General features: G+C 40.2%; 1 protein-coding gene across 1 annotated transcript; it reads right to left on the bottom strand.

Moving 5' to 3' along the window:
• Positions 1-9,476: 9,476 nt before the first annotated feature.
• On the bottom strand, positions 9,477-11,856 carry LOC108146478. The gene is made up of 4 exons (XM_017272502.2): positions 11,636-11,856; positions 11,414-11,578; positions 10,992-11,355; positions 9,477-10,916 (listed from the first exon to the last, which is right to left on the bottom strand). The coding sequence occupies exons 1-4, from the start codon at positions 11,765-11,767 to the stop codon at positions 9,556-9,558; spliced, it is 2,022 nt and encodes a 673-aa protein (XP_017127991.1). The 5' UTR covers positions 11,768-11,856; the 3' UTR covers positions 9,477-9,555.
• Positions 11,857-11,965: the final 109 nt, after the last annotated feature.

The raw sequence follows: 11,965 nt of genomic DNA, 5'->3' as shown, positions 1-11,965 counted from the left end.
ATATGAGATGAGGTACATAGATGACGATAACGCTATTGAAAATTCTGGAAGCGTGTGTTGCTCCTATAGAGCCGGATGTCTAAAGAATTTGCTCACGATCTACTATACGTACCTTCTATATAACAAATGCGATATACGATGTGTGTTTGTGTGTGTGCCGTGCCTGTGGGGTTATATCAAACAGCTGCGAATGCAAATGACATACCCAGATATATATCTTGAACTTCGAATAAAACGGCAAACTTGGTGTAGAGTAATGTGTTGACTGGTGGTGACGATTTTGGAGGATTTCACACTGAATCGGGCACTTAAACTGCACTAGTTCGATTTTATTTCGACCAAGTGTGTTGACTCTGGTCTCCATAAAAATTTTTTTTTTAGATTTATTTTATTCAAGATTTTGGCTCTGGCCCCGGATTGCTTTAGCACACACCTTCAACGCCGCCAAACGCTTCTAAACTAAATTCAGTTTTGGTAAAAATGCGACAAACGAGCTCCAGATCAGCTTCTTGAGACGTCCGCCGTCGACGTCGGCGCAGGTATATTGTATATATGGTATATAAGACCAGGTCCCAGGTATCTGTTGTCGGTGTGAGCCGCTTTTGCGTTGGTGTGCCGATGATCCGATCGCTTACCTGTAGCGCCGACTGCGACGTCGGCAGCGTTGTTACCTGATTTTCGGGTTTTTGTGTTTTGTTTTTGTTTTTGCCCCTGCCGAGTGCCGAGTGCGACCCATGATTTCCCGCCAAATGAGAGGCACACACAGGTAAGTCAACACACAGGTAAGAGACAAGTACAAAAGAGAGGCTTTTCGCTTCGGTGTATAAGGTGTACAATACATAGGCTATGCCACTACAGAGCCATAGAGCTACAGACTTATAGATGGCTGAAAGACGTTGTTGCCTAACGATTGCCTATGTGGCTGTGGCTGTGGCTAAGGCTATTGATTTTAGATTTCAACAATGCGGGTGAAAAATGCTCAAAATTATATTGCACGAAAGCTGAAATTATAAAAGCTGGCATTACGATGGGCTCCATACAGGGTGAGCCAGTTGAAATGATTGACCTTCTTTAGAAAATAAGTTACCAGGGGCTGTCTTTAATCTATAAATGATTTCATTTGCACTAAACTGTGATTTTCTGTATCAGAGACTTAAAGATCAAATATAATAAACAGTATTATAATTTCAGATTTTAACAAATGACCTAAAATTGAAAATATTCAATTACTTAAACGAGTAACCTTTTATAAACAAAAAATTTATGGTTTAAACGCTTAAAATTCAATTAATTTTAGAGAACTGGTTTTTCGGAAGGTTTATTAAATGGTAACCAAAAAATTTAAGTCATTCCCTAATGTTATAACCACTAATGATCCTTCGATGTCACATTTCTACTTTTGAATAAGTATTCCACCACCCTGTACACCCTGATATAACCCATCAAAAAACCCAAAACTGAAACCCTGTTAAACACATAAAAGTGGTCGATTTCTGGTCGTGTTTTTTGTTTGTCTTCGGTAAATTTGTTGTCTGGTAAGTTGACTTTTGCCAAAAAATATAAAAAAAAGAGTACATAAATATAGCGCGAAAAAGCCACAAAAAGTAAAACACGACAAAAACCCAAAAATAAAATGAAAGAAGCCCGCAAATATCAAGAGAAACTTGATCAAGAGTTAAGAGGTCGGCCGAAAGTTGCGCATTTGACTTAGCCGAGCATCTTGCTCCTCTATAAAGGGGAGTGTGAAAATTAACAGCTGATCTAAGATATGAATACCGCAAAGGGATCCATTTGTGGATGATATGATCTGGTGGGCATGGGATAAAAAATAATTTAAACATATATTAAGTTTAACTATTGTCATAAAAATAGCGTTATGAATAAATTAATGATGCTTTACTTAGCAATTCGAAATCGTTGTATGCTAACATCATTATTTTAAGCTTTTCTTAAAGGTGTACAAAATCGTTTCCACATAAAGAAATATTTAATAGTTGTAATACAAAAGTAAAATGTTTTTTGGTACTGACAGATTTCGTTCTTACGCAGATTTCAAAAAATTTTCTTATGAAATCTTTTTTAAGTTGTTTTAAGGAAATCCATACTTGTATTCTAAGAATTGTGTATAACATCTACTGTAGGATATCTGTAAGTCCTCATAAGATGTAATCCCAGCAAGGTAATCTCCATTCAGTGCATGAACTGCACCTGAGGAAAGATCCCGAATCGTCAGATCATCCCTCGTGCTTGGCAAATCCTCACTTGTGTCAGTGACAAACCTAAACCTACCCATTTCAAGCAACTGCTGCCGAGAACCCACGTACAGCACGCAATCAACTGTAGCGCAATGGCCACGCAACAACCAGCTAAGAATAAAAAAATCACTTTTATGGCAAAGATCAAACTGGCAGAAAAACAACAGCGACGACAAAAAAATACGTTACCAAGGTAGGCCGACGACGAACGCTTTGCCTGGCAATGTTGCTGCTACACAGGGAAAAAGTTGTTGTTTTTGTCTTCATTTTCAACATTAAAATAAATATATTTATTGCAAGAGCAATCTATGGTGTCTAATCATCAGTTTAATAGAGAATTAAAAACAATTGTTCCTTATATAAAAATAACATTTCTTGTTATTAAACACTTACCCTCTTGTATTAAAAATGGGTAAAATAAAAGTTTCCATATAGAAATATTGTAAGTAATTGAATGATATTTAACTATAACAATAATAAAAATAATAATATAATTAATATGCTACTATCGACAAGTAATTAATATAAATATAAAACATGGTATCCCGAAATTCCATCATTCTAAGCTAATACAAATAATTGATTTAACTTTAACACAACACCAAGTTCAATACAGTTTTTCGTAGTGTACTGCTGCTGCGTGGCTGCGACAACAACAGCAACATCACAGCAACAACAACAGCGACAGCGAACAGCAAAGAAATGGCCGTTAAAGTTGCCAGGCAAATGGCAAAAGTCAGGGGCGTAGCTCGATCCAGGGTTTGCCCCACTGTTCCAGAAGAAAAGACGAAGCGGTAGCTCCCCTTTCGATCGCTACGTGAGCAGTTCCCTTGGCACGTTTTTCTGTTTTTTCTCCTTGCTTAATTTTATTTTTTCTTGATTTCTTCTTGTACTTCTTTTTTTTTTGTTTTGGCGTGGCCGACGACGACGCCCGTTTGCCATCATAAAAGAAGTCAATTGAATTTAAATTTAAAGTACATAATGGCCAAGTGAAGGAGGTGAGTTGCATGTGCCGAAGGGAGGTGAGGTTGGGAGGGGGGGTGTGGAGTGGTGAAGGCAACGCTGCCGCCTTTCCAATTTCACAAAGTCATCCGTGTGGTTTTTGTTGCTGGCGTTGGCTTTTTGCTGTTGGGGCCTCAAACTCTTTGTTGTTGTTGTTGTTGTCTGTGTGGGATTGAAGACTATGTATAGGAATATATATATATAGTATAGCTATATGTATTTCATGTACAAGGCCCAGGCACGCAAGGCTTTTGTCTTTTAAGCGAGAGATATATCCATGTGTAGTTGTGTCCGTTGCTCTTTTGATTTAAACGTGCTTAAATTTAAAGATCAAATTGCTTGAGTTTCGTTTTTTTTTTGTTTTTTGGGAACTTTTTCGGGGGAGGCCATATTAATCGGTAGGCCCAGGAATTTTAAATCGTAGTCAATCAAAACCGCAAGCAATCAGGCAAGGAATTGTATAGAAATAAGCAAAGCAAGCAATGAGTCACAGATTGAAATGTCGTTTTTTGTTGGCGGATATGGTTAGCAATTTGTTTAGAAAGCCAGCGACTCGAGTGCCCCCACAGATTCGGAGGCTGACACACATATTTCAGCTTTATTCACATTTCGCCCACCGCTCGGATAATTTCGCTGGAAAAGATGATTAAGTGATTAGGGGCTTTTTCGGCTGACTAGCGTTCACAAAACGAAAGACTTAGGCAACGAACTTGGTCATAACCTATTGACATTATGACGCGGCAAAGTCCCTCTATCTCTCTATATCTCTCTTCCTCTCACTCTGTCTTTCTCTCCCTCTTTCACTTGCATCTCGCTGCTTATTCGGTTTTGAAAATTTGCATTGTTTGCCAACGTTGCGACCTCCCGATTTGTCTGGCTGCCAAGCAAACGTGAGATGAGTTGGGGTTTGCTCATTTACCGCCTTTTTCTGCCTCCGCCGTTGGGAACGTGCAGAGAAAATATTTGACTTTTTTGCGCACACAGTTATGGATATATAAATATGTCAAAAGTTTTGTTTGCCTTTCTGTCGCGGCCATTGTGGGAAAGTGTGAGGTTCTGGGCCCCAACATTTCGGACGACAGTTTGTCAGAGATCTTATCGGCGGATGGGTAATTAATTGCACAAAATAATTTTAAAATTAACAGTATTAGATGAGATCTGAACTATGCTTGTACACTTGGAAACATTCAATAAAATAACGGAATGTTTAACAAAGGTAATTTTATATAAATTCAGTGAAAAGATATTCTTTGAATTTTTAAATATATATTTCAGACTTTACCAAATTCAATTAAATGCCAATTTAATAATACAATTTTGGTTTAATAGTCTGTTTTTAATTTTATTATAAGTATTTACGGAATAGGCGCTGATGTTGATGGGTTCAAAACTTAACATTATTATTCTGTCTGTTTTAATTTAATTATAACCAATTATTCAATAGAAGTTGCTAGTCTTATATAAATTTTAATTCCTTAAGAGCTCAAACATGTTACCCCAGCATGAAAACCATAGAATCCATTCACTTCGGGGCTCTATCGCTTTCCAGATCATTTCACAATTCAAAGACCCGGCCATTGGCCATTGTCCGTGGTGTCCAAATGACCAGGTTAATAAGCATAATCCAATGGAAACCAGTTGCTTCAACTAGCGGAGCCAAGCCCCTGGGGTGGCAGCCATTTACCCCCCTCCAACACTATAACACACTCTATGGGCATTGGCATAGCCAATGGCCTAAACCTAAACCATATTTACCCCCTTCGTTCGAAAAACTCTATTCAGCCGGAGCCAGAACTAATAAAACTCATTAAACCAAACATGTTTGGGCCCAGACAAAAAGCCTCTACTGTCTATATCCAATTTGAATAATCTCCTACACACGGAGATATATACCATGTCCAAAACGGATGGAGACCCGAAAAGAGTCAATAATCTGATTGGGGAGTCGAACAAGAACGAGAACGAGAACAAGAACGACGTTCAATTAAAACCAAAACTCAAATTAATGAAATGAAAATAAAAATACAAAATAAAAATAAAACTAAATTAACCAATGCCTGAACTCGAAACCAAATCTGAGCCGGTAACCAAAAGAAAGCGACTGCGCGGCAAAAGCCACCAAACCACCAAAGCAGCCTCTGACAAAAAAAAAAAAAAAGAGAGAATCAAAATGATAACTTTTCAGTTCGGAGCGAAACTGTACCCCCCTGTTCGGCATCATCGGCATCGGCATTGGCATCGGCATCGGCATTATAATGATCACCGAGATCATGATGATGCTGCTGCCGTGAAAGAGCAAAGCGTACGGGCCAAAAACAGAACACAAAAGGTGGCTGGCTGGCTGGCTGGTTGGCTAGCTGGCTGGAACCCGAACCGGCAAATGGCCAAGATCGATACAATTTTCGAGCAGCATTCGGGTTTTCGGGCATTAAAAAGTCAGAGAACAGAGAACAGTAACAATGCGGAGTCACAGATACAAAGATAGCCATAACTACCCATGCCCCAGCTATATGGCTATATGGTTAACAAAAAAAAAAAAAAAGGCCGAGGGACTGAGACAAAGTCACCTTTTTGGTTATTCGAAGGGGGGAGACAAAAGACGTGGAATGGGAACAAGATCATTGCATTTTTGCTGGCTGCTGCTGCTGCTGTCGCTGCTGTTTTTGTTGCTGCCTCGAAGCCAGTTTCGCCCCAGCTTGGTAACAAGTTTGACTGAAAAATTCTAAAAATAATGCCGGCCGGTTTGTCGTTTCAAAAAAATCAAAAAAAAACACAGAAAAAGGAAAATAAAAATAAAAAAAGGGAAATAAGAAAGGAAAGATTGGGCCCAACTCTTAAGATGTTGCATCAGTATATGAGTGTGCGTGTGTGTCTGTCTGTGTGTGGGTAAAGAGGGTAAGAAAAAAAATAACCAAAATGAGTAACATTTCAAAGGAAGGGACAAAGGATGCCAAGAGCCAAGTGGCAAGTCACTCGGTTCGGCTTACAGGCAGCTGCAATTGGCCCAGGGATGGGCGCAAATCACAGGTGATTTTAGAACAGGGACTAAGGAGTTTTTCTGGAAAATTCTAGAGAGACGAGACTTGTTGTTCTCAGCATGATAGCTTCTTATAATTTCAAAATGACTCTATAATAAAAAATATTAATTTTATTTACATTATTTTACCAACAAAAAACCTCAAAAAGTTTAAGAAAGCTTGTTGTGTCAGCCTCTACCGGTTTTTGTTTTGAATACTAATAAAAATATATTAATATTTATATAGTTCTTGTTCTGTATTTTAATGTATTATATTTAAATTTATTTCTTAAGCTGATTTAATCGTAATGCTCAAATCGAACCCATGTGGTTTTTGTTTGTTTTAAATCTCTATAAAAAGGAAAGAATGACTTTACGATCCTAATAAATTTATAAATAAATGGTCTATATTTTTTTAAATTAAACTTTTCCACTTTACATTAAGGTATAATTAATACGTATACCTGTTTTTAAAGACAATACCACCAGAGTTCCTGACACTAGTATTTACTACAAACTTTTATTTTTATGGATTAAATTAAATTGCTATATTTTGTGGCCAATATTAGTAGAATTCCTGACAATATTCCAATATTTGAAAAGTGATATTTCCAGAATTCTTTATATCAATGTTGTAAAAGTGAGAATTACTTAATAATTAAGAATAGGAATCTCAAATTCAAAATGTATAGTCATTGGGATTTTCTTTATAGCTGCAGCCCTGATGCTGTCCGAAGTTGCATCTTAGACCATCAGAGGCGCACCAATCTCTGTCCGGTTGTATATGCTCTCTGGTCCCTGGTCCCAAGTCCCTAGTCCCTAGTCTCTACTCACTGTTCGTTGGGCCCTGGTGATCATGACGTTGCTAAATGTGGCCGGTGGTGAAGGTGCCCAGCATGGGGCAGCAACAGGGCCAGTGGAAGGGGCAGGGGCAGCCTGTTTGGTCCCTCATCTCTTAACGTTTGTTTGCAACAAGTAACGCGCATCTGTATCTGTAGCTCAATCTGTATCTGCGGCAGTGTTTGCCGGGCCAAAGAGTTGGTTACCTGTAGTGGCCATGCTACCTGCGCACAGGTAGGCGTATGCATGTATCCCATCCCCAGCATGTGTGTCCATGTGCCCATGTCCTTCGTCTTCTGCCATGGATGCAGCGGTCAGCAGAGGCAGCATCATTATGTTCTGGTATATATATTTATATATAGATATACATATACAGGTTGTCAAATATCTCCCTTCCGCCTTTATGTCTTTTGAATTTTGCAGCTATGTATATATGGGTTTGCTATGAATATTGCGTTCAACAGTTATAGAAGTGTAAAAATGGAGTTTACTAACGCGGAAATTCGCGATATTTTAAATTTTTTAATGGAGTATTATAAAGTTGCTATCTAGAACAAATCAGCGCTTATTTGAAATAAATCCGATCACTGTAACACTTTTTTAAAGCATTGAATAAAGAGTAAAAAAACGTAAGGGAAATATTTGACAAACTTATATTTATATATATATATATGCCCATGCAGACTTTATATAAGGGCCAGCAGCAGATTGTGATTGTGTCTCCTGGTATGACTGGGCAACTTGGTCTTGGTTATGGGGTAGCTGTAGCTAAAAGCGTCGGACTCGTCTGCCTTTGCTTAATGGTTTTAGGAAATCGAAAATTAAATAATTTATCTCGATTTTATGACGTTACAAGCAGGTTTTTATACCCCTCTTCTCCCATCCAGCATGCGATAAATCTTCGGCTTACAATCAGGAGAAATGCTGCAAGAACAAAAGGAAAAACAAAAAAAAAACCAAAAACAAACATGCCTAGTGCAATGCTTTCAAGTCGTTGGTAATTTGAATAGCCACAGTTCTAATGCCATAAAAAACGATGCTATTCGTGGCCCCTGACCCTCGTTGTCGTAATCAAAATCCCCCAGTGAATCAACCGTAGAGGGGAACTATTTAAAAAAAACCCCATCTTGACTTGCTCATTATTTTCCTCGTTTTTTTCTTGGCTTTTTTTTTTGGCTGGTCATCGCTCTCAAGTGGTTCGTTCGCGTCGAGATTGATTCGAAAGAAAGGTGCAGAGAAAGTGGTAAAGAGGCAGCGGTCTTGGACCAAGTGGGCTGTCACTGGGCCTTCGCGTTTACACTGCAAAAATACCATGTTTCTTTTTTGCATAAAAAATGGAACAAATCCAAGAATATTAAATTATTATTTATTTTTGCTCAATACAACTTCAAGTTTGCATCTTTATATTTAGCATGAATAATGTTTGCAAACAATATAAATTGATCATTTTAATAATTTCTTATTTACAAATTGTAAGCTTAAAATTACAAACTAAGATCACATAGAGGAATAGTAGCCATAGCTACTTTGGTATTTGGCCGTGATATTTAGAAATATCTTATAATATAGTTATGTTTTTATATGTGTACTCATTTGATGTTGGAGGACAAGGATTGACTTGACGCTCCAGTCGCATGTGCTCGCATCGTTAGCAATTGATGGAAAAGTTTTCGGTTTAATCTGGACAGGCAGCTGGTACAGTTTTGATAATGTCCAAGATACTTTGTGGTCACTTTGATGTGGTTTTTACGGGCTTCAAGTGGATGAATGCATGGGTATAATCGGCGAAACCCGAAGATGACAATTCAGCTTAGCTTGACATTAAGTCTTATTCAAGTGCCACTTGACTTTGGTTCAAATGTTGTAGTTTCTTTTCTTCCTTTAAAAAAATTGACATGAAATTTACGATTCGAAACGATATTAAAATTTGGTTGGAACAAGATAACACCCTCTAGGTCGAAAAGTTAGCTTATTTCACGATTTTGCCTGAAGAAGCAATGAAATTAATTGAATTTAACAAGTATTTTTCTTTCTTATACTTAAGTATTCACAATTTATTTTGTGATCAAAACTAGAAAGAAATGTTTTTTAATTCTTATTAAACGTAAACTTATTACTATTTCAGTTTTCCAATAAAAGGAATACGAAATATTTCAAAAGCTTTTTTCTGTTTGATTTTTCAATAAAATATTTATTTATAAAAGCTTTTTCTGTTCTTATTTTATTTCATGCACTTGTTTTCAAGTCATAAAATATTTTCTATCGTTTACGAGCTCAACATATTGTCCCCGAAAAGTCATCATAGCCTGGCAAATACCGGAATACTTTTATCCTTTTAAAAATGTAAATAAAATTGCTATTCATTCAACTAAATTCTAGTTTTATTTGGCTTAATCACTATGAAACAAACTTAAGGGAAACTCTAAAGTCCTTAAATTTTTCCTAGTAGAGCACCACCTCCTCGATGCCATACCACGTGGTAGAGTAAATGGGCTTTATATCGCGCTTTTCCACAATATTCGCTAGCTGCGGCAGCAGATTGGCCAAATCGAATAAGCTATCCTCGTAGAAGGAGAGAAGATCGGACCACTTGGAAAGCGTTTCGAGGAGCGCTTCGTCCTTGGAGATGCTCAGCAGGGTGAAGTGGGAGGTCAAAAGGCAGCCAAACCATTGCAGGGCCTGGACTTCCGTTTGGATCAGCGAGGAATCCCGGTTGGGCCGTTCCTCTAGCTGGGCTCTGGGATCGTTGACCAGGTCGTACAGGTGGTTCATCAGGTGCTGGACATGAGAGAGCTCCAGCCGATGGCGCAGATGTCTCTCGATACCGCTGGCATCAAAACTGCAGGCTAGCACTGCATTCAGCAGCTCTTTTTTGGACTGGTTCGTCTCCATGGGTTCCACTTTGGCATCGCCATTAAGGACAGGGGTTTTCGTCCATTTATCTAGAGCAAAACGCAACGACCAGGCCAGCATTCTTTCCGAGATGTTGCTGTAACGCCGCAGGCACATTAGCACATGCTCTGTGTTTCCGGTCTTGATGAATAGGGTCAATATCTTCTCGATAATCTCCTCTTCGCCCGCTCCACTTCGCTCCAACTGCCGCACCAAGGCCTGCACAGCTGTGTTCTGTGGGCCCGCATCAAAGAAGTTCGTCATAAGAGTGACGCTCACATCCTCCAGTCCATTCTCGCAGCTTGTGGTCTCTCCATGGACATGTTGCTTAACGATTTCGTCCATCTCCTGGTCCACAAACTCAGGAGGCTCGTAGGCCAACGCCCTGCCATCTGCCGTTTCGGCCTCCACTGTGGGCATCAGCTTATTCAACTTGGATTTCACAGAGTTATAATTGAAGGGCTTTGTGCTGCCACCGAACTTGATGATCGACTCCAGTTGCTCCTCCTCGTTAATGTGATCCAGTTCGATGGGCGTGAGGTGGGTGTCGCTGAACTGGGAGCCCAGCATGTCCACCAGCACCTCACGGTTCATACGGTACCGCACGGCGGCTATATTGTGACCCATGGCCAGCAGAATGTGCTCGTCGCCGGCCCAAAGGCGGGAGAAGTCCAGGTACACCTTGAAGTACTGCTTGGCATTGACCACCTTGAACTGCGTGTTGTAGACCAACAGCGAGGCACCCTCCTGTCCGTAGTTGGCGCCGTAGATGGCAGCAAAGTTCCGCGACACTCCGTGCACAGATAGATTGCTCTCCACATTCAGCTCGGCCAGCATGGACACGAATTGTCCGGGTGATCGCTCCGCGGTACGCTCCGCCAGATTTAGCATGAAGATGCGCTTGTCGGACCCTAGAAAATAAGGCATTTTATAGTAAGCGATAGAAATTAGACAGGAACAGGCATCTATTTCGTTGAAATACTTACAAATAGTCAGCAGTTGAGGAGCTGCATCGCCTTCCACGACGGCGTAGCCTGTGAGGCGCACTTCCTCCCGCTTGATGAGGTACTCCCGCCTTTTGGCGGTGGTCAATGAAAGTCGGATGAGCTGTAGTTCGCCGGTGGCCTTTGTTTCCTCGAAGTAGGTGAGCACCTGTTGGCCCTGGGCCAATGTGTAGACCTTGGGCTTGCTAATGACCTTGCTGGCGGCCAAGGCCAGCTGCTCGGCCGTGTCCTCCTTCTGATCCTTGCGAGAGGTCAACGCCTGCGAGAGGGTTTGGCAGTCGCCATCGCTGTAGAGGACCAAGGCCTCCTGGCTGGTTTCCACCAGGTGGGCAATGCTTTTTTGGAACTGCAAGGGAAATTAAGGTTATAACTAATATATTTAAGGGACTTTGGGGTGCCCTTACCTTCAGCTTCTTGCACTTGGCTACATCACTGGTGTCCACATCCCAAAGTCGCAGCGAGTGGTTACCAAAGACGCCCACATATTTCTGGCTGTTGGGATCGTAGATAACCTTGGACGATAGCTTCTCCGGCAGGGACCAACTGAGCAACTGTTTTTGTGTACTGATCTGTAAGGAAACGTATTATTTATAGGAGAATCATCTTATTGTGGGGCCGAAACTCACGTTCAAAACGACAACCACATTGCGTGCCAGTGTGGTCACCACATTGCCCTTCTCCTTGTCGGAAGCCAGGCCCAGGAACTCCTTGGGATCTGGTATGGGAAACAGATTGTAGTAGGACAGAAACTTGGACATTTCTAAAGTAAATCTGTTTTTTCTGAATCAATAACAATTCAACACGTGCAGAGCGGCAAAATATTGGATTAGGGGTGGGAAAGAAACGACGACACCCTGATGTTTTTAAAATATCGGGCCTATCGATGTTATTCCATCTCTAACGTTTGGCTAATAGCGTATTCACACTATCGACTTCTCTGCGACAGAGACCAATTT

This window comes from Drosophila elegans, unplaced genomic scaffold (assembly GCF_018152505.1).
Source record: "Drosophila elegans isolate 14027-0461.03 unplaced genomic scaffold, ASM1815250v1 contig_208, whole genome shotgun sequence".
Lineage (NCBI taxonomy): Eukaryota > Metazoa > Arthropoda > Insecta > Diptera > Drosophilidae > Drosophila > Drosophila elegans.
The sequence above is the reverse complement of the archived record's forward strand: the minus strand, read 5'-3'. Positions and strand labels throughout refer to the sequence as shown.

Bases quoted from the DNA above. Each gene is read 5' to 3' on its own strand.
- LOC108146478 (XM_017272502.2), bottom strand. From the start codon at position 11,767: ATGTCCAAGTTTCTGTCCTACTACAATCTGTTTCCCATACCAGATCCC. The intron at 11,579-11,635 runs GTGAGTTTCGGC...GTTTCCTTACAG, and splicing joins ATGTGGTTGTCGTTTTGAAC to ATCAGTACACAAAAACAGTT. The intron at 10,917-10,991 runs GTAAGTATTTCA...CTTATTTTCTAG, and splicing joins TCCTCAACTGCTGACTATTT to GGTCCGACAAGCGCATCTTC.